Source organism: Mustelus asterias, chromosome 23, assembly GCF_964213995.1.
Source record: "Mustelus asterias chromosome 23, sMusAst1.hap1.1, whole genome shotgun sequence".
Classification (NCBI taxonomy): domain Eukaryota; kingdom Metazoa; phylum Chordata; class Chondrichthyes; order Carcharhiniformes; family Triakidae; genus Mustelus; species Mustelus asterias.
The window spans coordinates 51122558-51149668 of NC_135823.1; the positions used below are offsets into that span (position 1 = coordinate 51122558).

Here is a 27111-nt window from a genome sequence, read left to right on the forward strand (position 1 = left end):
AATCATGGAAACAAAATATGGTGGACCAAGTCTGTCTATTTTTTGCAGTTGTTCTTAATATTAAAGAGCAGGAAAAAAAAGGGTCAAAGCATTCTGCTATTATTATTATCTGACCCAGATTGAAGATCAGAGAAACCTGTCTGAAGAAGGTGGGGCTGTGAAATGCAATAACCAGTGGCAAAGTAGAAACTGAGAACGTTTTCCTATTTGTTCTTAAAACACCAGGAATGAAACCAAAGCTGTGCTTCTGAACTTCAAAATTTAATTTTGTGAGATACATTATTTTGCCAGACTTTTAGGATTAAAGTGGCAGTAGTGAATAGAAGTGTGGTTAGAAGAGCAGTATAAAAACAACTTGTAGTCAATTTTAGCTCATCCAAACAAAAAGACTACAATAACACCACAGGAACACAGTGATAGTTGTTGACCATTCAGCCCCTCGAGTCTGTTCCACTGTTTAATGAAACCATGGCTGAACTGTGACCTAACTCAATATTTTTGCCTTTGCCCCGTATCTCTTAATAACTTCAGTTAACAAAACTCCATCTTTCTCAGGTTTAAAATTGCCAGTTGTCCCAGCATCAATTGCCATTTGCTGAAGAGAGTTCCAAACTTCTGTCACCCTTTGAGAGTGTGTTTTTTAAACTTCATTCCCGAAAAGTCTAACTCTCATTTTTAGGCTATGTCCCCTAGTCCAAAATGGTACCCAATTGGTTCTTAAACGATTTCAGAGACTTTGGCTGGAATGTTACTGCTTCGCCCACCCCGGCACCCCAGTGTCGGAATCGGGGTGGGCGAGGCTCGCAAAACGGAATTCACCGTTGGCCTCGGGCGGGATTTTACGAACCTCGCCCGAGCGAGGTTGTAAAATCCTGCCCATTGCCTCCACTACTTTACATGGATTTGCCTTCCACTGGTTTCAATCAGTATCCGCTTTGTCTTACTCTCAGCTCAGTTTGAAGCTACTTTTTTTTTCCAGAATGTGGCCAGGTTGCGAGTCAGTGTAGGACAGTGAGTACAGTGGGTGAACAGGACCTACTGTGTTAGTGTGTGGGACGGCAGAATTTTGGATGAGTTCGAGTTTATGGTGGGTGCCAAGTGGGGGGCTGGCCACTACAGTGTGGAATATTCAAGTCTGGAGGCAACAAGAGCACAGATTCGGGTTTCAGCAGATGATAAACTGACTGCATTCAATGAATAAAACATGCTCAGGATATACTGTGACACCGAGCAGAGATGCAATTACCATTGGTGCAGTATACCTGCAAGTGCATGATCACTGTTATTAGTGGCTGCATGTGCTCAGGAGCAGTACTGACAACAAGAACAACATAAAAGAGACTGATTACCTGACTGGGCTGTGAACCAGTTCAGCTGGGTGTGAGCTTCTATGTCACAACCTCCTCCGCTGAGCCAGGCCCAGAGTGGGCGCTCATCAGCCACATAATGCTCTTCGATTCCAAAAGGATAGGTGCCCACAGAAGAAACACTGGCTGTTTCAGCCAGGTCGGAGGTCATGGTGTTTGAGTCCGAGCATGCAACGACCAATTCAGCACCATCCCGCAAAGGACCCCCTTGGTCTGTCAAGCACTGAGGTCGGGCAACAGACTGTTCAGGAACAGATTGCATCCATTTCCCTGAGGATGTCTCCATTAAAGGGATGGTCTCAAAAACACTCTCAACATCGGCACATTTTTTCTCGACGGCAGGAACGGAAGCAACATCTCCACGGGCATGAGGACAATCCTCACTCTCGCCAATTGTTTCTAGAACGCTTTCAGTTTTCTTTGCCAGTTTGTCCATTTCGGAGGAGAAATCAACTTCACTGCAAATGGAAGCTTGGGATGGTAACCTAACTTCATCACCAAAAAAACAGCCAGCACTGAAATGAAAAGAGAAAACAAAGTTAAACGCATTTAAGAGAAATTGGTAAAAGAGCCAGTGGCGAGATGGGGAGAACTTAATTTATACAGCAAGCCTGATAATGGTCTGGAATACTGTGCCTAATAGAGTGCTGGAAGCAGATTCAGCAGTAAATTTCAAAAGGGAATTGGATAAATATTTGAAGGGGGAAAGAGCAAGGGAGTGAGACATATTGGATCGCTCTTTCAAAAAAACCCAGCACAATGGGTCAAATGACCTCCTCCTGTGCTATAAGGTTGCATCACTTATTACCCAGTATCAAAGAATACGCAATGAATGTGGATAGGAATTTTTGTTTTTTTCTGGTGAACAGTTAAATATTGTGGAATATTTGACCAGTGGGGTGGGAGATGTGCAATCCGTCATCATCGATGACCAGAAATATCAAAAGTACAGCTCCCCTTTGTGTCAATTATTAACCAACCTTTCGCAAGAGTAAAGATAAAGATAGAATGATAGAATCCTACAATGCAGAAGGAGGCCATTCAGCCCATTGAGTCTGTACCAACCACAATCCCAACCAGGCCCTATCCCCTTCACCTCATGCATTTACCTTAGCTAGTCCCTCCTGACACTAAGGGTCAATTTACCATGGCCAATCCACCTAACCCGCACATCTTTGGTCTGTGGGAGGAAACCGGAGCACCCAGAGGATATCCATGCAGTCACGAGGAGAATGTGCAAACTCCACACAGACAGTGACCCAAGCTGGGAATCGAACCCGGGTCCCTGGCACTGTGTGGCAGCAGTGTCAACCACTGTGCCACCCTACAGTAGTAGGCCCGGATCTATCAGTACTAAAACCGTACAATCGTAGACCATAGGATTAGGAACAAATATTTCATGCGTTAATGGATAACAGGCATGATGGGGATGTTACAATAGCTCACTTGGGTTGGTTTCTCAGAATTGTGAGCTGGGTGTTTAAGGCATTTAAAGGATTTGATGAGGTAGATAAAGAGAGGAATCCAGAATAAAGGGGGCTTAACCTTCCAATTAGAGTCACACCATTCAGTGGTGATGTTAAGAAGCAGTTCTTCACACAAAGGTAATCTGTAACTCTCTCCCCAAAATGACGTTGAGATTGGGGATCAATTAAAAATTTCAAAAACAGGGATAAATAGATTTCTATGAGTATTGGTAATAGGGTTATTGAACCAAGGCAAGTTTATGGAGTTAGGATACAGTTTAGCCCTTATTTAAATGAATATCAGTTTGAGGGGCTGACTGGCCTCCATATGTTCCCATATTCATTCTTACAAGTGATTATTATTTGCTTTGCAACATTTAAGTACCAATTGTAAAATCCAAGGTGAGCACATGCTGTAAATCCTTTTTGTTTTGATGGATGACTGTACCTTGCAAGACTGGTCGCGCTGCCTGTACGAGAAGCTCCGTCATGCTCTCTACTCACGACTATTATTTTCCACGCCTTTCCACTGTATTCAGTAGGTGTCACTCCATGACGGAAGTAGATGTTGCGATCTTCATAGCCAATTCCCCATACCTTGGATTAGAATGGGAAAGAAACTGGGTGTGAGCAACCCGGAGTGTACCTTGTCCAATTTGATTCTGACCCAATAGCCAACTCAAAGCGTTTGGGTGTGGTAACAGATTAACAGGTGGAATTGGTTCATATGTTTATGCACCATTCACAAGGTCCTATGGGCCACTCATAGCAATCCTCCTAACAAAAAGAATGGATCAAAAATGTTTGGAAGATAACTTTAAAAGGATTGAGGAATAAATTAGAGTAAGTAAATGAAATTGAGGAAGTTTAAAACGTGGAAACAAACTGCATTAGTAAAATATATTTGCTTTTGAAATAATACAACATAGATGTGTGTCATTTTAGTGCTATGAGGCCAACATTCAACTGATCTTAAAAAAACAAGAGTACAGCCAAAAAAAGGCATTATACATACCTGATCATTTAACCCCACATTCACCATCACCATCTCAATGTTCATACAAATCCAACCTGTCCCCACAGGGTTTTCGGAACAGACACCTCTTCGAAACCAAACCTAGTGACAGATAAACACAGCTTGAAAAGTTTTATATATATATTGACACAAATGTTTGGAGTTTTGAAAGAGTAGACAGAAAGAGAAAGGTTTCCCCTGGCAGGAGGGTCGATAACCAAATTTAAGATAATTGGCAAAATAATCCAAGGAGAGATGAGGAGAATTTTCTTTTTTTTTTGCAATCCAGAATGCATTCCCGGGAAGGATGCTGGAAACAGATTCAATAGTAACTTTTGAAAGGAATTTGGGTATATGGATAAAAAAGTTTGCAAAGGAAAGGTCAGTGGGGGTGGAGAAGATTGTATAGTACTTTCAAAAGAGCCAGAACAGACATGACAGGTTGAAAGGAATAAAAACATAAGGTGCTGGAGATACTCAGCAGGTAGGGCAGCATCTGTGGAGAGAAACAGAGTTAACGTTTTAGGTCGATGATTCTTCATCAGATCCAAGGAAGGATAGAAAGACAGTAATGTAACAGGTTGTCTGTCATAGGGTGGAGGCAGTAAGAAGTTTAACAACACCAGGTTAAAGTCCAACAGGTTTATTTGGTAGCAAAAGCCACACAAGCTTTCGGAGCTCCAAGCCCCTTCTTCAGGTGAGTGGGAATTCTGTTCACAAACAGAGCATATAAAGACACAAACTCAATTTACATGAATAACATATTTATAACATAACAATTTACATGAATAACATGAGCCCATATTATTCATGTAAATTGAGTTTGTGTCTTTATATGCTCTGTTTGTGAACAGAATTCCCACTCACCTGAAGAAGGGGCTTGGAGCTCCGAAAGCTTGTGTGGCTTTTGCTACCAAATAAACCTGTTGGACTTTAACCTGGTGTTGTTAAACTTCTTACTGTGTTTACCCCAGTCCAACGCCGGCATCTCCACATCATAGGGTGGAGGGCCAGAGAGATTAAATGATAAACTATTTGATGGTACAAAAACCAAAGGGATTAGTAATGGGAGAGGTAAAGAAACAAAAAGATGTTCACATGAGGTATGAATGGCAGAATAACAGCCATCTGGATGCAAAGTGAAGGAATAAAGAAAGAAACAAGAAAAAAAAAATGAACGAATAAAATAAAAATGAAACAACAGACGCAGGTAATGATCTAAAATTGTTTCACACGAATGTTGAGCCCATGAAGCTGCAGATTGCCAAGTCAGGAGCATTATCAAACAAAATCTAACACGGAGCCACACGAGGAGACATTTGGACAGGTGAACAAAAGTTTGGTCAAAAAGGTACGTTTCAATCAGGGAGAGGCAGAGAAGTTTAGGGAGTGAATTCCAGACTCCAAGACCTGAGCCGCTTAAGACCTGGCTGCCAATGTTGAGGCATTAAAAATCAAGGATTCTCAACAGGCCAGAACTGGAGAAGCGCAGATATCTTGGGGGAGTTGAAGGGCTGGTGGAGGCTACAGAGATAGGGAGTGAGCAAGGCCATGGAAGGAGCTGAAAAGGATGAAAATTTGAATATCAAGGTTTCACCTGATTAAGCGTCAAAATGGATCAACGAGTGTAACAAAGATGGATCAACGGGTGCAATGATGATGGGTGAGCAGGACTTGGTGTGAGTTAGAATACAGGGAATAGAAACATATGTACTGGCTGAGAATATGGCCGAAATCCCAAGCTAATAGGACCAAACTAGGAGCAGAAAACTGGAGACATCAAAGTCTGATTATATCAAAAGTATTCATGGGCTCCTATGGTCTTTCATATATGGGCAGCACGGTGGCACAGTGGTTAGCACTGCTGCCTCACAGTGCTAGGGACCCAGGTTCAATACCCGGCTTGGGTCACTGTCTGTGTGGAGTTTGCACATTCTTCCCGTGTCTGCATGGATTTCCTCTGGGTGCTCCGGTTTCCTCCCACAGTCCAAAGATGTGCGGGTTAGGTGGATTGGCCATGCTAAATTGCACCTTAGAGTCAGAGGGATTAGCTAGGGTAAAAGCGTGGGGTTATGGGGATAGGGCCTGGGTGGGATTGTGGTCGGTGCAGACTCGATGGGCCAATTGGCCTCCTTCTGCACTGTAGGATTTTATGATATAAAGACTGCACACAGCAAGATATAGTTGTACTTTGTTTCCTTTAATTAGTCTTACAGTAATTTATTGAAAAGATATTTCATCAACATTAATTTACTATTTACTAAGTTTGGTGCTCGAGCATGGGAACTGATAATACACCAAGGACTGCAACAAAATAGAGAGATTCCAAGAGGTACCTGAGTTTCGATCAAAAAAGTTTTGAACGTGGATTGAAAACCAAAGTCAATGGGAATCAAAAAGGGGACATCCCAAAAATTGATTTTAGAGGAGTCAGACAGTAATAAAGCAAGCTTACAACATTATTCACTTGCAATACATCTGATTGGAGCAAAAAATGGTACACAAAAGGACAGCAATTTCAAAAAGAGGTATGCACACAGTCATGAGGAGTTTCACAAACACCAAGCCACCTAAGGAGATACTAGGGCAGATGATAGAAAGCTTGGTGAAAGTGGTTGGTTTTAAGTAGGAAGAGAGGGAGGTACAGAGGTGTAGGAGAGAATTTTAGGGCTTTGGGCCTAAACAGTTAAAAGTACAGCCACAAACGGTGGTGAGACTAAAATGGGGAATAGGCCAGAATTAGATGCAGATGTATCAGAGGATTGTATGCCTGGATCTTGCAGAAATTGGCAAGATGAAGCCATGGAGGGATTTGAAGACAAAAATGAAAATTTTTAAAACTGAGAGCTGATGTGAGGGGCGATGGGTGAGAGGGTCCTCATGAAAGTTAGGATATCAGGCAGCAGAACTTTGGATAATCTCAAGTTTATGGAAAATAGAATGTGGGAGGCTGGCCAGGAGTCTGGGTGGCACAGTGGTTAGCACTGCTGCCTCACAGCGCCGGGGACCCACGTTCGATTTCCGGCTTGGGTCACTGTCTTTGTAGAGTCTGCGCGTTCTCCCCGTGTCTGTGTGGGTTTCCTTCGGGTGCTCCGGTTTCCTCCCACAGTCTGAAAGACATGCTGGTTAGGTGTATTGGCCATGCTAAATTCTGCCTCAGGTGTCAGAATGTGGCGACTGGGGGATTTTCATAGTAACTTCATTGCAGTGTTAGTGTAAGCCACTTGAGACACTAATAAATAAACCTTAAAACATTTTTAAAATAGTCATGTCTAGTGAAAACAAAGTAATGGATGAGGATTTCAGTAGATGAGTTGAGGTAGAGTCAGGTTTGGGAGATTTACAGGGGTGGAAAAAGGCGGTCTTAGTGATGGTGCAGATCCAGAGTCAGAGGATCAACTTGGGGTAAAATGTGACAGCAAGGTTGCAAACAGTCTGATTCAGCATTTTGACAGCTGACAGGGAGCTGGATGGAGTTGGTGGCAAGGGAAGATTGTTTGCGGCAGGGACCTTGGACAATGGTTTTCTTTGGTTTTCTCAATATTTATGAGTCTCCAGACATCCACAAAATCAAGCAGACTTTAAGAAGCAGAGTATTTAAATATTAGGTACAATGAACAACTTTGTATGGAAGTGAATTCTGAAGGCAGATGACATATTGGGAAGGCCATTCAAATTATGACATTACCAGTACATATTGAAAACGGGAATGGAAGCCTCACTCACAAGGCCCATAAATTGACATAGAACAGAGAGAAAAATGAAATGAGAACACACTGTTGACGCATTAGTCCAGAAACAGAAGGAAAGATTATGGAGCAATGTTACTAATTGGAAAAACTTTTTGTTTCAATTCATTCATGGGATGTAGATGTCACTGGTAAAGCCCACATTTATTGCCCACCCTTAATTACACTTGGCAAGGTCGTGGTAAAGTACCTTCTCGAATACAGGCTTGCTAGGACACTTCATAGGATAGTTAAGAGTCAACCACATTGCTGCAGATTTGGAGTTATTTATAGGTAGGTTTCCATCTCTAAAGGACAAGTGTAGTTTGTATGACAATCTGCTAACTATTACTGATACTAACCTTTTATTTCAAATTGTATTTAATTAATTGGTGGCCATAGCTTCAGCTGCCTTGGTGGGATTTGAACTCATGGCCAACATTTTCCAGCCATTCACACCAATGGGATTCTCCTGTCCTGCTGCAATGAATGGAGATTTAGCTGTGCGCCAAATTCTCCGTCCTCGCTTGCAGCGGCAGTGGGGCATGAACGGCCGGAAGATTCTGGCCCTTGTCTTTGAATCATTAGCCCAGTAACATGAGCACTATTCCCTATTCCCTTGCACTCCTAACATGACAATTTATATCCCCAGAAGGCAAAGGAGGACATGAAATCAGCAGGTACAATATCTGGGGATGATATAATCCATTCTTGCATAGCCCAGGAAGTATGGAATGCAATGACCTCCAACCTCCACAGCAGAAATGGAACATGGAGCGAACAAACACAAACCCAATTTTTGAGGCAAATTTGCTTAGCAAATACTTTTGTTACTTTTCTTCAAGTGTCCGCCTTAGCTCAGTGGTAACACTCTCACCTCTGAATCGCCTCTGGGCACAAAATCGAGGTTGACACTGTGGGAATACTGCACTGTTAGAGACGCTGTCTTTCAGATGAGATGTTAAACAGAGGCTCTGCCTCCCCCCCTCAGGTAGATGCAAAAGATTCCACTTCACTATTTCAAAAGAAAGGCAGCGTAGTTCTCTTCAGTGTTGTGGCCAATATTTACTGCTCCACCAAAATCACTAAAACAGATGATCTGATCATCATCTCAATGCTGTTTCTGGGAGGTTGTTATGCACAAATTAGCTGCCACGTTCCCTGCATAACAAGTGACTACATCATTGGCTACATGAAAGGCGCTGTATAAACCCAGCACCAAGCACGTGGTCTACAAGACTGCAGTGTTGCCTGCTCTCCTGTATGTGACAAAGATATGGACAGCACACAGCAGACATGTTAAATCCCTGGAGGTATAGCACCAGCGATGTATAGGTGCCCCAATACCAGTGTCCTCTCTCAAGCCATTATTGGGGCCCAGCTACTTTCAGCGGGCCATGTCGTCCATATTCCTAACACAAGACTCCCAAAACAAGCTCTTGCTCCAAGCTCCATCAAGGCAAGCAGTTACCGAGAAGGCAGAGGAATTGTTTCAGGGACATCCTCAAAGCTTCCCTGAAAATGTGCAACACCTGTACTGATATCTTAGAATCTTAGAAACCCTACAGCACAGAAAGAGGCCATTCGGCCCATCGAGTCTGCACCGACCACAATCCCACCCAGGCCTTACCCCCATATCCCTACATATTTACCCACTAATCCCTCTAACCTACGCATCCCAGGACACTAAGGGCAATTTTAGCATGACCAATCAACCTAACCCGCACATCTTTGGACTGTGGGAGAAAACCGGAGCACCCGGAGGAAACCCACGCAGACACGAGGAGAATGTGCAAACTCCACACAGACAGTGACCCAAGCCGGGAATCGAATCCAGGTCCCTGGAGCTGTGAAGCAGCAGTGCTAACCACTGTGCTACCGTGCCGCCCCAAGAGGATCTCTTGCTCAAACTGGAGAAGGAGGATCTATGAAGATGCCCAACCGTTTTGAATGTCTCCGACAGGTCCAGGTGAATCCAACTGCAAACAGCTGAAGGAATGTACCCAAATCTGAGCATCCCACCCACCCGCCTATTCAAACACTACCTGCCCCACCTGTAGCAGTGTGCACGGAGCCAGCATTGGACTTTTTAGTCATCTCAAGATCCACAACCTTGTAGTGAAAGAAAATCATCCTGCCCAAGAAGAAGTAAAATGCAAGTATTTTTCTATTTGTCTCTTTAGCCATTCCTTGTCAAGGTGGCAAGAGATGCATGAATACAAATGGTGGGACTAGTTTCTGCTCTATATAAGAACATTGATTTGTTTTGGAAAGCCGATGTATTTTGAGATTATCCCTGGAAGTCCATAGCTAGTTCCCACTGCCACATACCAACCCCATCCCCCTACCCTCACTGATAGCTCATTGTACAAATGCACCATGTAGTGACAGCATGGACCATGCAGAACACAAAGATTCCAAATTCAAATCTCCGACCTGCTTTGCTCCCTGATCTCAGCTGAGGAACCCCAATCTAGTGTATATACTATTTACTACACTATGGTTTCATACATCTGCAGTGTGTACTTACTCTTCTGTCCCGTGTGATAGCCCACAGCACATTAATGCCCACTGAGGCCTGAACAAGACCATTTTCAGAGTTTGGTGGTTCAACAATCTTCCAAGAATTCCCTGTGGACCAAGTAACAGAGAACATACTTATAGCATTCGTGGCACAACTTCAGAAGCAGAGCTGCACATTGTCATGGGACTGTTATTAGAGCAACATACAGCATTTCAAACAATGAATGAACACACTAGGCTGCCCCTGCGGAAAGGTTGAAGAAATATAATTTGAACAGAGATGCCGTAACATGTCACATTGAAGAGAGTAGCTCTGGCTTCTTCAGTGAACGTGATGTGGAGATGCTGGCGTTGGACTGGGGTAAACCCAGTAAGAAGTCTCACAACACCAGGTTAAAGTTGTGAGACTTCTTACTGTGTTTACCCCAGTCCAATGCCAGCATCTCCACACTTTAACCTGGTGTTGTGAGACTTCTTACTCTCTTCAGTGAACTCCAGCTGTCCAGATTTCCTCATGATTTCATGGATTTGATCCGACTGTCATCAACAAGACCACCAGTTAAACTCCAGTCTAAGCTGTACCCATCTTCTTGTGGGACCTCTGTAATGGCCATACACTATAACACTATAAACCTGACTTCCTGACTTTTCACCAGGTCTGAGAGAGGTGGCTGATTACATGCATTGACTCGATTGTTGACCATTCCTCACCATCTGTTCTTTTACTAGTGTGTCATCTTCAGCCACAGGCATAGGGTCTCTCCAATATCTCCTGCGTCAAAGGCAGTGCCGTTATAGTGTATCCTCAATGTAATTGTGAATAAACAGGCAACATTTCAGTGACCACATAGTTCCCCCTTTGTAGTGAAGCTGCAGACCTTCATCAGATTTTACCATCTCTAGCCAACCTCTTTGGGCGAGTCACTCTTTTTTCTGTAACCCAACCAAATGCAGGAGCGGATGCAAATGACAAAATTTAGCACAGTTTGTGTCTCGAGCCATGGGTACAATCCCATTTCTTCAAGGTCAAGAAATTAAGACCATGACCCCAATAGTAACAGTTTAGTAACAGGAAGGCAGGGGAGGTTGCAATGGGATAATCAACCTGGCAAGGCTGGGGATGTGGAGGCCCAGCCAAACATCAGGCAAGGCTCTTGTTTAAATAACATGTTGCAATCTCCTGACTGGCAGACAACCAAATTGACAGCCAGGTCAGGCTAGGCTTGTGTGTGTTGCAATTGAGGAATAGGAGGCTGTAATTGGGGCCCTCTCGGAGTGGTCTCTGACAATTAAGAGTGTTATTTATAAGCTTGAGTATGCATTTGATGGGATGGGAAAGGAAGTGGCTGAGAGATGGTGCTGTGGGGACAGGATCTTGTTGTTGGATCAGTGGGGGTATATACCACCACCCCCCCAACTCCCTTTCCAACACTCTCAATTTCCACTTAGTGGGAGACAGTTAAAATCAGGGCCTGTGTTTTTTTTGTCCTTTTTGAATTTTTGTGGACCTGGTGTTTGCAAAGAGCTGCTCTTAGAATTGCTGCTTTGTTGATAAATCCTAAATCAGAACATCAAGATCCGTTTGTATTGACTGCTGAATTATGTATGTGAATGGAAGCATAGATACATTGTGTGGTGTTCCCTAGTGTGGAACTAAATGGCCCATGATGACAAGAAGCTTGGCATTTTCAGAATGACACTGACATAGTCTTCAGGAGCCTTTACAGCTTCAAACATCATTGTACTTGATTAGGAATAAATTTGTCAGCAGTGTCCTTAATTTCTTTACCCAGAGATTGGTTAGAATGTGGAACTCACCAACACGTGCAATATGTGAGGTGAATCAGATAGATACCTTTGAGGAGAGCTGGATAAGCACATGAGGGAGAAAGAATTGAAGGTTATATTGATAGGATGAGTTACAGGAGGGGAGACTCGTACAGTAAAGTTTATTTATTAGTCACAAGTAAGGCTTACAATTAAGTTACTGTGAAATTCCCCTAGTCGTCACACTCCAGTGCCTGTTTGGGTCAATGCACCTAACTAGCACGTCTTTCAGACTGTGGGAGGAAACCGGAGCACCCGGAGGAAACCCACGCAGACACGGGGAGAACGTGCAAACTCCACACAGACAGTGACCCAAGCCGAGAATCGAACCTAGGTCTCTGACACTGTGAGGCAGCAGTGCTAACCACTGTGCCACCATGCTCCGCCCCCAGTATAAACACCAACGTAGATAACAACAATCTCAATTGGATCATTTTAAAATGTGATGGGTATCACACCGTTCTTGTTTCGGATACAAGGAATTTAAACTTGAGCACACAAATAACCACTGGGCCAAATGGCCTGTTTCTGCACTGTACACTCTGTAATTTTATGTACAGAAATTTTCTGGTCTACCCATTCAGTAAGGATCCTAATTTTAACGTCCTATTTCACATTAACCATGGGGGTGAGGGGAACATTCATGCTGAATGAATAGAAACGGTGTACCTTTAGGGTTCTCCCTGTTTACTCCTTCCCTCACCATGAGCTGACCTTCCCATAATACAGCACACAATAGATCACTTGGTCCACAGGTGATCTGAACTACTTCCCCAGGAGTCTGGATTTCAGTCCACGACGAACCCTCGGGATTCTGATCATTTATATTTTCTCTGTAAAACACCTGAAAGAAACCAAATGCTAAATCATGCAATTACTGATTAAACTTAACAGCTGGTTATATTTTCCTGCATAAAACATGCCATTTAAAGGACCTATGTACCATAAAAACGTCTTATCGATTTTGTAAAGACAAATAAAGTTTTAAAAACGATAGTTTTAGGAAAAGGCCAGAAGGTTGTGGCTTGTGCGGAGCTAATTTCAATATCAGGGTAGGAACACTGCCTTCAATGTTGCAAAGTCTGCAGAGGGATAGGGAAGATAATCACACTCTTGATTACTACACAGTCACTCCTGATGAAAGTGAACACGCATAGATAAGACCCGGTTTGATTATGCTGCTTCCACGGGCCTGGGGCCTGGCCAGTTTTATGGGCATGGGGTAAATGTACTTTTGAATCAAACTAAAAGGTGGCAGAAACTCGAGTGTTGGTGGCTATGGGCAATGTGCTCCTTAAGCCGTGTGAGTACGTGATCACATAGTGTGGATGTTCATCACAGGCCTTTTTCTGTGATAAATAACGTACGCGATTGTGTAAAGAAATGTAAAGAGACTGTGCTAAAAAGAAAAGGCCGCACACAACTACTAAATTTAAAAGAGAACATTGGTTACGGGTGTAACTCACTTGCGTTTAAAGCTCTGCAATTTTTTTTGCACGGTGTTGATTAATTCCACCCAGATTGTGCTGACTTACGGGTGAATAAAACTTCAGGCTGTGTTTTAACACTGAGAATTTTGCAAAAAGGAATTCCATGACATTTACATTTCTGAATTCATTGTACCTTTCCTTGGACCGTAACTGCCCAGACTGAAAGATGTCCTAAAGGCTCATCAGTGATTTCCCATCCTCCTACTGCAATATCATTAAAGGGATCTGGCAGTTGTCCACTCTCTTGCGAGGGAATCTGGGAAGAAAATACCTGACTTAAGATGCCATGAAACAAGTTTCCACTTAGCTATTTCATTACAAGTTAATTAGTTTAAAACTACATAAATTGAAGAAACACTCTGCATTCACTACATTAGTTACAAATTTACATGGGTATTGACAATACTGTAAAAGCATATCTTTTGAATCAAAGCCTTAGGATTCATTTCACATCATTAATGACCTTGGGCCCTTTTGGTTTAATGTTATTTAACTCTCAGGCTCTGAGTCAAATTATATTCCCATAATTATGTGAAGAGCAAGATCTAATGTTAGTTAAATATCAAATGGTCTCTACTGAACTGACATAAAAAAAACATGATGTGGAGATGCCGGCGTTGGACTGGGGTAAACACAGTAAGAAGTTTAACAACACCAGGTTAAAGTCCAACAGGTTTATTTGGTAGCAAAAGCCACACAAGCTTTTGGAGCCTTAAGCTCCTTCTTCAGGTGAGTGGGAATTCTGTTCACAAACAGAGCATATAAAGACACAAACTCAATTTACATGAATAATGGTTGGAATGTGCATCCTTACAGCTAATCAAGTCTTAAAGGTGCAAACAATGTGAGTGGAGAGAGCATTAAGACAGGTTAAAGAGATGTGTATTATCTCCAGACAGGACAGCCAGTGAGATTCTGCAAGTCCAGGCAAGCTTACAGATAGTGTGGCATGAACCCAATATCCCGGTTGAGGCCGTCCTCATGTGTGCGGAACTTGGCTATCAGTTTCTGCTCAGCGACTCTGCACCATCGTGTGTCGTGAAGGCTGCCTTGGAGAACGCTTACCCGAATATCAGAGGCCTCTGATATTCGGGTAAGCGTTCTCCAAGGCGGCCTTCACGACATCATTGTACCTTTAAGACTTGGTTAGCTGTAAGGATTCGCATTCCAACCATTATTCATGTAAATTTTGTGTCTTTATATGCCCTGTTTGTGAACAGAATTCCCATTCACCTGAAGAAGGAGCCTAAGGCTCCGAAAGGTTGTGGCTTTTGCTACCAAATAAACCTGTTGGACTTTAACCTGGTGTTGTTAAACTTCTTACAATAAAAAAAACATCCATATCTTCTTAATTTATCTATTTACAGGGTAAGTTAGCACCCTAATGGCCCTTGAAAAGATGATGGCAGCGCCTGAGTGGTTTACTAGACCATTTCAGAGGGCAGTTAAGAGTCAGCCACACGGGTCCAGAGTCAGATACAAAAGAAACTGGGGAAGGCTAGTAGATTTCCTTCCTTGAAAGGTCATTTTAAGGATTGTAGTTTCAAGGTCACCATTACTGGTACTAGCTTTTTACTCCAGATTGATTGAATTAACTGAATTTTTATTCTCTGGCTGGTGTGATGAGATTTGAACTCGTATCTCCACCCAAGATTAGTCCAGCAACATAACCACTACACCCTACACATAAAGTCAATTCACATCCTGCATATCTGGAGGACAAGAAGCAGACTGTGAATAGCCAGATGAGTTGTTTGGGTTGGCCTTTCATAGCAAACCACTAGAGTATGAGGCATCCCTGAGGTCAAGCATTATGTCCCCCAGGAGAGCATAGTTGACATGGAATGGGATTCATTCTTTTCCACCTCACCTGAGGATGTGTATATGCTTCAACCTAATGAAGAAAAGTTGGTAATTTGGTTGGTATTTTTGCAAAATACACTATTATTGTCTGAATTGACAAAATAAAAAGCAGCATGCATTACCCAATAGAAACACCTTTGTTAATAATTGCAATACCATTGTTATGTTCTAAAAATATCAAACTATGTTTTATATTTATAATCATATACAAAGAAGCAAGAGTGGGTACTTGCAGAAAATGAGCAAATTCGTTTAATTTACAACAAAATCATTCATTGGCAACTCAATCCAAACCACCTACTGAAAAAACATGTATTCCTGTCTTTTGCCTTCCAGTTAGTAATCTCGCTCTGAAAATTCAGACATGGGTCCATTCTGAATTATTTGAATCTTAACACTACCTGGAGGATAGACGGGTTTACGAACCTTCGCCCACATGTCACATGACTTGTATCTTCTGTATCGGATCCATCGCCGCCGACGCACACAAGAGTTCCACCGCTTGTCTTTTGTGTAAGTGGCAGGAAAATCAATGGCATACGTCCAACCCTGAAATGGCAAACACAAACATCTTTGGGTAATCTATTACAGGTTTAAATCTTGTACAATAAAACCACTGGCACAAGCTGAATTGCCTCTTTCTGTGTAGTCTTTGGAGGTGGTGACACTTGTCACTGGACTAGTAATCCAGAGACCCAGGGTAATGCTCTGGGGCCCTGGATTCAAATCCCATCATGGCAGATGGTGTAATTTTAATAAAAATCTGGAATTAAAAGTCTAATGATGACCATGAAACCATTGTCGGTTGTTATAAAAACCCAACTGGTTCACTAATATTCTTCAGGGAAAGAAATCTGCGACTCTTACATGGCCCGGCCTACATGTGACTCCAGATCCACAACTCTTAACTGCCCTCTGAAATGGCCAACTGAGCCACTCAGTTCAAAAGCACGTGGTAATGGGAAATAAATGTCTGCCCAAGCCAGCGACACCCACATCCCATGAACAATTCTTTTAAAAAATGAAATCAATAGATTTGCAACAAACAGATATGCCAATGGTCTCTCAAGAGGCATTGTATCCTAAAATCCAGGTTTCATATAGAGGTGGGGATCCACAGGTAGTTTACTACATTAAATGCGTTATACAAGCGCAAGCCGTTGTAGTGAACCAATGACTCACCAGAATAAGCAAAAGTGACTGTATGAGAAGCTGCTTAAATGTGTTTGTAGAAATTTGTCATTACAGCAACATTTTCTGCAGTTAGTATGTGAAGTAATTTTGTTGCATGCAAGCTATTGGAGATATTTCATTGTGGAGTGGGTTAAGGGGTTATATTAATCTCCACAAGTGTTATTACACAAAGACATTTTATCTAGAAACCTTAAATTTTATTCAGTGAAGGGAATACGGCATTTACCATAAGCAACACAAATCTGTAATGCAAGATACAAATGAGCTTAAAAAGAGCTTAAAAAGATCTGTGATTCTGAATTTAATTAAACCTTCATTATTAATGGACCCTATGTTAAATTACTCAGATTATTTTAATATATTTACTCAATACTTAATTAGTATTAATTCTTTCTTTCTCTTAAGGGCAGATCCGACAATAGGTGGGATGCTATAATTCACCAGGTGACAATGGCAACTATCTATCCACCAAGTTTATTTAAAAAACAATTATACACTCAATAGGTCTTAATGTTGACTGGGTCAATTGTTCTCTAGAGAAATAAACTGATGGATATACAACTTTATAATTGATCATTTACAATTAATTAGAAGTGGTCCTTTGTTAGGTTCTAGCGTCAAGAGATTTCAGACTTTGTTAGGCATACAAGCTATTTATTAAGAAGAGAAACTTGAGGTTGTGCAAGAACTGTCAAGATGCATGTAATACTGTGTTGTATTGCGATTATTGCACCTGCATGCATTGTAGAGTAAGGTGCTTGACAGAGAAAAGAATCGGAGAGTGACATCATCTGCAGAGTAAAGTTTATAGTCCGTGGTCAGCGCACAGTCAGCTGAGTGGCTTAATTTACCAATCTCTACTTTCCATCTTCTGAATCAACCAACCCTCTGCTTAGACCTGAGCTATTTCTTTATTCCAATGCATCTGCTTTCACAATCCATTCAGTTTATCCATTTCTGGGTTTCTTCCAAGGTTAACCAATCATTCCCTCCTAACAACATTTGATAAAAATCTCTCCCTTCTCATGCTTTGCACGTTTTCAGACAACTGCCATGTTCCTTCTGTTGTAGATGCAACAAACCCTACTTCTACGTTCAACATTTCTTCGTTCTTCTTGTTTTTCTATTATGAGACAATTCCCTTGAATTCAACAGTTGTGTTCTCTCTTTGGGTTTGTCCATTGCTAAATCCTCCTCAGCACCCTCAAATACCAGACAGTTTCTGCCTCTCTGCAGAATGCCAATTTCTTTAAGCTCATTTGTGTGTTCCGCATGACTGGTAGTTTGATTATCCAATTGGATCTCTAAAGAATTACCAATATGGATCCAGTGAATGATAGCTCTGCTCTAATTTCTGCAATAATATGGGGACTCTTGCAGTAGATGATACCGAATGTCCTACAAGAGCGCCATGGGCCAAATCCTTGAGATGCTTCACTCTTTGAGACGAGCAGTTCTCTCAACGAGCATGAACTGATAGCATCCATTTCATGGGATCTCCTTTGGCTTTTCTCGAGTTCCATGCTATGACATCTGTTGCTGAGTTTCGCTTGTGCTTTTTCTCTCAATCTTTTCTACCTTTTTTTCATATCTTCATGCTCTAACTCCAGGTCCTTCACCGCTTGTTGGTGAAAGTTGCAGTTTCCTACTGGCCCCAATAGAATTCCTAGCTACTTCCCATCTTCTTCATAGTGTTTTGTTTACATTCTTAGCTTTGATGTAGGTGGGCCACTTCTCATTTAGATTAGGGTCACAAACTTTTACCTCATTTTCTATTTGCTGTAGTTCTCAGTTAAGTTTATCCAACTCTTTTTTTTCTTCACTCTTACTACTTCTGCTGTGGCTTGTCTTACTTTGACTAATTACAGCTTTAATATTTGCTTGTAATTTATTGCTAAAACTTTAAAGGAACTTCTCATTACAATACAGAAGGATGGGATGCAAGTCTTGTTTCTTTCAGCTCTTGATTTAGTCATTCAGGGTCTACTTTGCCGTCCTGGTGTCCACCTTCTGGGGCCCATCTGTGCTCTCCTCCTGAAGAATCTTTCACTGCCTACTCAGAGTCTGGTGTTGTCTCTTCCTTGAGGTCATAGTTTCCTCCTCGAGCCCCTGCGCTGCCTCCTCCTCAAACCCCCGCGCTGCCCCCTCCTCAGGCCCCCCTGCTGCCCACCCCTCGTGCCTTTGGGCCCCCACGCTGCCCCCTCCTTGGGCCCCCCGCCGCTCCTCCTTGGGCCCCCCGCCGCCCCCTCCTCGGGCCCCCACGCCATCCCCTCCTCGGGCCCCCGCGCCATCCCCTCCTCGGGCCCCCGCGCCATCCCCTCCTCGGGCCCCCGCGCCATCCCCTCCTCGGGCTCCTGCGCCATCCCCTTCTTGAGCCCCTGCGCCATCCCCTCTTTGGGCCCCCGCACTGTCTCCACTGAGGTTGTCAGTTGCTTATGGACCCCGTTTTAGAAGTTGCTCTCTATCTTTTAGGGGTCTTTTAGGAGTTTCGTGTTCCTTCCCATAATTGTTGCATTAAATGTTGTTTAACCTTTAAATGCATTACTGCTTTAAGGCTCTCAGCATTTTTAAAAACGGCCACAGCTGCTGTTCCTCTCCTGTCTGCTCTTCCCGCTTTTCTGCAGTTTTGGCGGGAAACTACAACTCTTTCTTCTTGGGCTTTTTGTAAACTGGGTAATCTCTTGCTTTGGCTGGTGGAAGATTTCTTCGACAATTTCTGCAGCTTTTTTTATGTTTCTCACCTGCTGGAGACTCCTTTTCTTTTCATGTGTTGTTCTTTTTGTTAATTTCACTCAGAGTTTGGTGCTGTCCTTTCAGGATCTTCTTTGAGCTTTCTAATTTACTTTCTTTTTTTTAAGCAGCTAAATGACTTATTTTGTTCCAAAGTGGCCAATCTTCACTGCCTGCAGTCGCTCAGCACACAGATGGATAGTTGAAAGCCCAGGTTGAGAGATCTGCAATCTCAGCCCTTCACTTTCCCGTGCTATTGGCATATGCTTCACAGTTCCCTGTGACTTTTTGTCTCCTTTACACTTGAATTTGATTACCCGCAGCCAATATCTGCCTTCTTACATCTGAAACGCAGCTTTCTTCTAGTTGGGTATATCTTTTTTTCCTAACATTCCTGCTGTCCTTTTTTTCTTCTTTTACTCAGCTTTCCCTTTCCTTGTTCCTGAAGACTAATCTCTCTTCATTTTAATTTTTCTAATATCTTTCCAAAACTCTTTGATGCGCCAACCACACTAAGCTTGTTACTCCATTTGCCCCTCAGGGTCTGGCACTACCTGGACAACGCTCTTTGAGTCTATTTGCCCAGAACAGGCACTCGGGTGGGTATCCCTCTTTCCAAACTTCAATTAAATCAGTACTCACAAATAGACTGTGCCATCTCATCACCAATATGTCATGTTGTAGCATTCTAGTATCGTCAAGAGATTTCATACTTCGTTAGGGACAAAAGGTATTTATTGATAAGAGAAACTTGGTATAGGAGGGTTTCAGCCGTGGTGCAGAGCTCCAGTCCTTACTACATGACTTCTAGATGATACTGCCTGAGAGAGGACTCTACCCTCTGGGGTGATCATTCACTCACAGTTCTCATTTGTCCCTCAAGTCAGATTACTCACTTCTGCTGTACTGTCTTAAAGAGACACACACCACATGCACAACTTAAAATCTAAACCCTACGTTTGTTTTAAATCCCTCCCTTCGTCTCTGGAGATGCAATGCACAATGTAAATGGATCTGTGCCCTCTCAGGTCATTCCTGGAAGGATGTGTAACTTGAATAATAAGGTGAGATTTCAAGTCCAGCTCCAGAGAGATGAGCATAAAAATCTAGGCTAACACTCCAGAACAGTTCTGAAGAAGCCCTGTACTTTTAGAGGTGCTGTCTTTCAAATAAGATGTTAAACCGAGTCTGTCCTTTCAGGTGGATGCAAAAGGTCTCAAAGAAGAGTAGTAAAGAAAAGTTTATTTATTAGTCACAAGTAGGCTTATATTAACACTGCAATGAAGTTACTATGAAAATCCCATAGTCGCCGCACTCCGGCGCCTGTTCGGGTCAATGCACCTAACCAGGAACGTCTTTCAGACTGTGGGAGGAAACCAGAGCAACCGGAGGCTGTTTCATTCATTACAACAATGGCCACACTCCAAAAAGTACTTTTTGGCAGAACAGCTCTTTTGGACATCAGGAAATGTGCTTTATAAAATGCAAGTCTTTCTTTCTTATTACCAATTTGAATCTAGTTACAAGCACACAAGACTCTGCAGGAGCAAGAAAACTAAAAAAAAAAAATTAAAAGGAGTTCTTTGAGAGACCTTGAATGCAACGGGAAATTATTTATGCTTTGACATGAGTAACGTTTTGTAAAAGCAAACTTTCTATTTTACAAGTGCAACATGTACATAGTGGAGACAGCTTGGCTGTATGAATGGAGAGACACCTTGAAGTATTGGTGAGATTGTCATTAGTCCAGTGATCCAAGGTAATAAAGAAAAATAAAAAGTTGCACTTCATGAAAAAAGCTACAACATTTCAATCAAAAAGCTTGATTTTAAAGCTGGACTAGGTGAGGGAACAAAGAATCATGGAGGATTACAGCACAGAAGGAAACCATTTAGTCTGTCAGAAATGCCTCGGTACAAATCCTTTACTGGAACTTTAATCACATTTCTGGGCCCTGCCCCAACATTTTTCCTTTTTAACTATTTATCCAATTCATATCTATATAGTTGTGATGTCTGTCTCAATAGCCACTTCTGGCAAGGCAATCCATGTTCAAATAATCCTCTGAAATAAACTTCTAATTTGGCATTTGTCTTTCTAGATCTTGAACCTACATCAGCTTGTTATAAGATTCATTGATTGGAAAAGGTGGAAAATCAAAAGAAGATGGAGGCAGCCTCAATACCATGCATGCCCAAGCAGTCTGCTTGATAGGGATTTCATTCATTAACCTAAACATCTATTCCCTCCACTGTGGTGGGCACCATTTTACACAATGCACTGCAGCAACTCACCTCAAAGCTTTTTCAATGGCATCCCTAATTCTTATTCCCAACCACCTAGAAGGACAATGACAGTAGATGCATGGGAGCACCGCCACTTATAAGTTACCTTCCAAGTCACACACCATCCCAACTCGGAACTATATCGTTATTCTTTTATTGTCACTGGGCTAAAGTCCTGGGAATCCATCCCTAACAGCACTGTGTGTGTACCTACACCACATGGCATGCAGTCGTTCAAGGCAGCTCACCACCCCTTCCCCAGGCCAATTCAGAATGGGTCCTAACTGGTTTTGCTGGTGGCACCTACATCCTAACAGTGAATGAAAAGTACTTTCGCCTCATTTCAAAAACCCAATTTTTGATCTAATTTCTCCAGGCAGAACCCTGACTCATGATTCCTTTTCTCTTCAGGTTGCGAAAGTTTTTGTTGCAGCACTGGAGAGAGATTTTACTTGTCCATTTAGGAGAGTAGAGAGAGGTGTGGCAATATCCTTGGAAGGTTAACAGCAAGATTCTGTAAAGGGTCATGATCAGGGGCCTTGTTACAGGTTCTCTTTCACACTTGAGTTTATCATATGTTTTTATTTTGTATACATTTTCTGAGGACGAATAGTTAGGTCCATACTTTACTATTTGATTATCAATATACTGTTAAGAAATCTGTTTAATCAATTCCAGTTGAAACTATATTCTGTTATGAATGCTTATTCACATGAGGGTAAAGCAAGGCTGCTGATCAATCCATGAACACTATTTTTCTGATGTCTAGGCTATTGTAAAGGCAAAGTCTGATTTACGAGGAGCTAGAATGTGCCCTTCAGTTTTATCAGTTATCTTTACTTTCATAGAAATCCTACAGTGCAGAAGGAGGCCATTCGGCCCATCGAGTCTGCACCGACCACAATCCCACCCAGGCCCCATCCTCGCAACCCCACATGTTTTACCCTGCCAATCCCTCTAACTGCGCATCCCGGGACACTAAGGGGCAATTTAGCATGGCCAATGCACCTAACCCGCACATCTTTGGACAGTTTACCGGCCTGAATAATGTTACTGCATGCATGCTCATCATAAACGGACATATTGTACCTCTTACCCCTTTTTCTGTTGGCTCTCCTCCAATATTTTCATCCACGTACCAGTCAGATTCCCACTGCCAGTGCTCTGACAGAAGTTTAAATTCATCCAGTGGTTGGTGGATCAAGCCCGTAACATTGCTCCATTGCCAGCGATCACTGGGTAGAAGGCGGTCACTAAAGCCATCCACAGGATTCCAGCGCTACACAAATGAGAGTAAATAAATCTCTGAGGCATAACACACACAGAAGCCACGTACTTTTAGAAGATGTGGTTATGGGAGTTTATCTTAATTGTAACATAGCACTGCCATAGATATAAATACCAGTCTTCTCGTCCGATCATATCTATTTTCATGGCTATTGAGCGAACAAGAAATTTCTGTTCAAAGGGCACAATATCGAATTTCAGACTCAACTGATATTTAAATGCGAAAACATTTTTATATTGTTACAGAGGACTCAACTCTGAATGCCTAGAACTCATGCAGTCAACAGCACTGCCAATGCCAAATATCAGCGTGACAAATTTGGATTCTAAAAGTTCATGGGAAAGATAAGATAAAGAACTTAGAGTCCCTGGCCAATTTTTCTTCTGCCATTGACATTATATATTTTTTAAAAAGATGATCTGGTCACTCATCTCATTGCTGCTTGTGGGATCTTACTGTGCGGAAAATGGCTCTCTCATTTACCTATATAACAAAAGTAATTTCCTTCAAAGCAATTTATTACACGTCAAATGTTTTGTAGTATTTCAGAAATATATGCCAACGTTTGCTCGGTACTATATTGGACATTATGCCCCATCTCTGTGAAAAAGCAGTGCTGATAGCAACAAGAAAGACAGGTCATTTGTCCAATCATAAAAAGGAAAACAAATGAAAATAGTAAATTTCAAGCACAAACACAAAAGTTATCCAATTTTAAGTCTCCGTACCTGATTTTCATAGGTCTCTTCTTGGTAACGGATTGGGACCTCGTTTGAATGGACATAGACGTAGATCTGATGGTCACATGCAATTCCCCAACAGCACTGCTTGACAGCTGCCAGTCTCTTAAATTGTAATCTTCCATCTTTGCATAACTCCCAGTATTGGCCAGCCGTGGAGAGACTATAAACTCCTCCATGTACATCCACAGCCCACAGAAGGGAGCTAGGCATGGCCACTTCTGACAAAGAGAAGTGAATTCAATTAATTCAACTATGCAGCACTGAAAACCTACCGTCAGTGTATTCCAATGTTTCTCCCCAGCCCTTCATTAAACTTCAGTTTGTGACAGCATACAACCAGGAGCAGATTCACCAAGTTACCCTGAGCAACCTTTTGTCATTTGCCAGAATTGATACTCCATTCATCTGCTGAATCTGTACTAAATAGGAACAATCTGCCAACACCCTTCAGTTAAAACTGCACTGGAAACTACTCTGAAATGTCTGTGGTTGTCAATTCAGGTTTGAATATGAGAGTCCACCACAGCATAATTATCTGATCCATGTGGGGAATTCAAAAAACTCCAAACATCAGTAGCAAAAGATTAATGGAAGTCCATGGCGCACAGTTTCTTTTCACAGGAAATCATGCAAGGAGGTTGGATATAGTCGCCTTCATCTGGGAACTATTTTTAAACAATAATGCACATTCGCTCATTTCTCCTAATCCACAGTTAGTTCTGTAACGTTACCATAGTACAAATGTTATCATTTAAATTAATCAGGGGACATGCATTCCAACCTAACTACCATGGAAAGTGGCATGAAAGAAAGCACAGAAAGCCTATTTACATTGGCAGGAGGGTTGGTAACTGTGGGATGCACAGATCTAAGATAATGGGCAAAAGAACCAGGGGTGAGATCAGAAGGTTTTTATGCAGCAAGCTTTGATATGGGATGCATTACTTGTAAGTAGCAGATTCCATGGGAGCTTTTAAAAGGGAATTGGATATAGATTGAAAAGGAATTAGTTGTAGGTCTATGGAAAGCAGCAGGGTCTAAGTGGATAGTTCTTCAAATATCCAACACAGATATGATGGGCTGAATGCCCTCCTTTAGTGCTGAAAGCTTCAATGGAATAATACTGAAATATGATGATTCACCTGCCATAAAATGAACCAATTAAATATCAAGGGTAAAAATCCAAACCCCAAATACAAACTTCAAAGATGTGCGGGTTAGACTGATTGGCCATGCTAAATTGTCCCTTTATGTCAGGGAGACTAGTAAGGGTAAATAGGGATTACGGGGCTGCAGCCTGGATGGGTTTGTGGCTGGTACAGACTTGATGAGTTGAATGGCCTCCTTCATTCTAGGGATTCTTTGAAAATGCACATATCATTTTGGGTAAGTGATAAACATATGGGAATGGTCACAAATCATTCAACCACCGCAATCCTATTAAGCATCACAATGATACTGCAATCAGACCCAATACTTGAAATAACCAGCCTAACACAACTTTCAAACTGTAGTGTCTTCAAATGAAACAACCACAATGAAGCCCTAAAATAACCTTCTTTTCAAAGCTTACTTGGATGAAACCGCAGCTCAGTTTCCAAACTTCAGCTACTTACTGCAACTAATGGGATATTCCTCGGTTTCTGAAAGACACTCAATAACGTACTGCATTTACAGCCATCTTTATCTAGTACAGATCTTGTTTAACCCAAGTGATTGTATTTGAGGGTTCAAGCGCTGCTTATACTGACATATTGCAGCCTAAGAACCCATAAAGTATGATCCATCTAGCCTTGCTACACCCTACCTCCAAATACCTACTCAAAATCGGCCTCATCAACTAGTCTTGCAGCCATCTTCTAACTCATTCCAAAATAAATCACTATAAAAGTTCAAATTGACTGTCATTAACTGTCAAATAGAGCTAATTTGATTGCACTCCATGTGTGTTCTGCCCAAGATGTGGAGATGCCATCGTTGGAGTGGGGTAAACACAGTAAGAAGTCCAACAGGTTTATTTGGTAGCACAAGCCACTAGCTTTCGGAGCGCTGCCCCTTCATCAGGTGAGTGGGAGTTCTGTTCACAAACAGGGCATATAAAGACACAAACTCAATTTACAAAATAATGTTGGAATGCGAGTCTTTACAGGTAATCAAGACTTGATTACCTGTAAAGACTCGCATTCCAACCATTATTTTGTAAATTGAGTTTGTGTCTTTATATGCCCTGTTTGTGAACAGAACTCCCACTCACCTGATGAAGGGGCAGCGCTCCGAAAGCTAATGGCTTGTGCTACCAAATAAACCTGTTGGACTTTAACCTGGTGTTGTGAGACTTCTTACTGTGTTCTGCCCAAAGGCAGGTCCTTGGCTGTTGCTTCATTCTGAGCTCGTTTTCTTGGCAGTTTCTGTTAGTGGCTGTTTGACATTGCCTTCCATGCTCTGGAGCGGGGTGAGGAGGCAGGTCCCAAGATTAATTCAGCCTGGACAGGAATAGAGACCATGCTGGTTAGTGTTGTCTGAAAAACATACAGGCCATCTAGCTAACTGAGTCCACTGGCCCCCTAAAACTACTTTATATTTGATAAAATAGTGACTTTTCTGAAAGTGTCAGGTTACTGAAGCATTTTCTAAACTGTTATTCTGCTTCAGAATAGCTCAGCAGTCACTAAAAGTTCACATCTTTGGCTTAATTGTAAGTGAACACAAGTCTGCACCTTTACAGAGTAAATATAGGTTAGACATCAAACTTTCTCAATGGTTACTGGTGGTCTTCTCAAGATTGAGTGCCAGGTACCACTTTATAGCTCATATTCCAATTCTGTCTATACCTACCTGCATTTATTGTCTTTCAGACAGGACATGAACCACGCAATACGGGGATCTCTTTCATTCATTCATGGGATTTTGGTGTTGCTGGCTGGGCCCATCGCTAATTGTCCTTGAACTGAGCGAGTTGCTGCTATTTCAGACTTGAGTCAACCACGTTGCCGGCCAGACCAGGTAAGGATGGTGGATTTCCTTCCCTAAAGGATATTAGTGAACAAGATGGGTTTAATAACAATTGACAATAGTTTCATGGTCATCATTAGACTTTTAATTACGTCTCTTATTGGCTTCAAATTTCACCATCTGCTGTGGTGGGATATGAACCCAGGTCCCCAGAACATTGCCCTCGATTACTAATCCAGTGACAATAACACTACTTCACCACATCCCTTCCATAAAGAATGTTCAGGAGATTCAGTTGATGGTTAATGTAAACAACAACTTATATTTAGAGAGTACTTTTAACATAGTAAAACAATAGTGTTTCACAGGAGCATTATAGAATAAAATTTAATACTAAATCACATCAGAAGATATTGGGACAGTTACCAAAAGCTTGGACAAAGAGGTAGGTTTTAAGGAACAACTAAAGAGGTGGAGATGTTAAGGGAGGGAATTCCAGAACAAGGATCTTTGGCAATTCAAAGCTGGTCTCTGAGTCAAAGGAATCATAAGGCAAATGACATCCTTACTTCCTCATCCCTAAATAGGCCTCAGTCCACTGATGGGCCATCTGTAAATCAGTCATAATCCACTCTTCACA

General features: G+C 42.1%; 1 protein-coding gene across 2 annotated transcripts in view; it reads right to left on the bottom strand.

Annotated features, from left to right (window-relative positions):
• The window catches only part of tecpr1a (tectonin beta-propeller repeat containing 1a), a 68440-nt gene extending 41895 nt beyond the window's left edge, over positions 1-26545 (bottom strand). Inside the window, exons 1-10 of one of the 2 annotated variants that reach the window (XR_013500688.1) lie at positions 26355-26545; positions 23505-23737; positions 22585-22767; positions 15706-15828; positions 13550-13672; positions 12596-12770; positions 10107-10207; positions 3849-3950; positions 3282-3430; positions 1350-1882 (exon numbers count right to left, since the gene is read on the bottom strand). Coding sequence is in view for 1 of the 2 variants with exons in the window: in XM_078240620.1 (XP_078096746.1) it covers positions 1350-1882; positions 3282-3430; positions 3849-3950; positions 10107-10207; positions 12596-12770; positions 13550-13672; positions 15706-15828; positions 22585-22767; positions 23505-23729 (1714 nt within the window). In the remaining variant the exon portion in view is untranslated. The remainder of the gene's footprint in view (positions 1-1349; positions 1883-3281; positions 3431-3848; positions 3951-10106; positions 10208-12595; positions 12771-13549; positions 13673-15705; positions 15829-22584; positions 22768-23504; positions 23738-26354) is intronic. The other variant, XM_078240620.1, reaches the window with a different exon arrangement.
• Between the last annotated feature and the right edge of the window lie 566 nt (positions 26546-27111).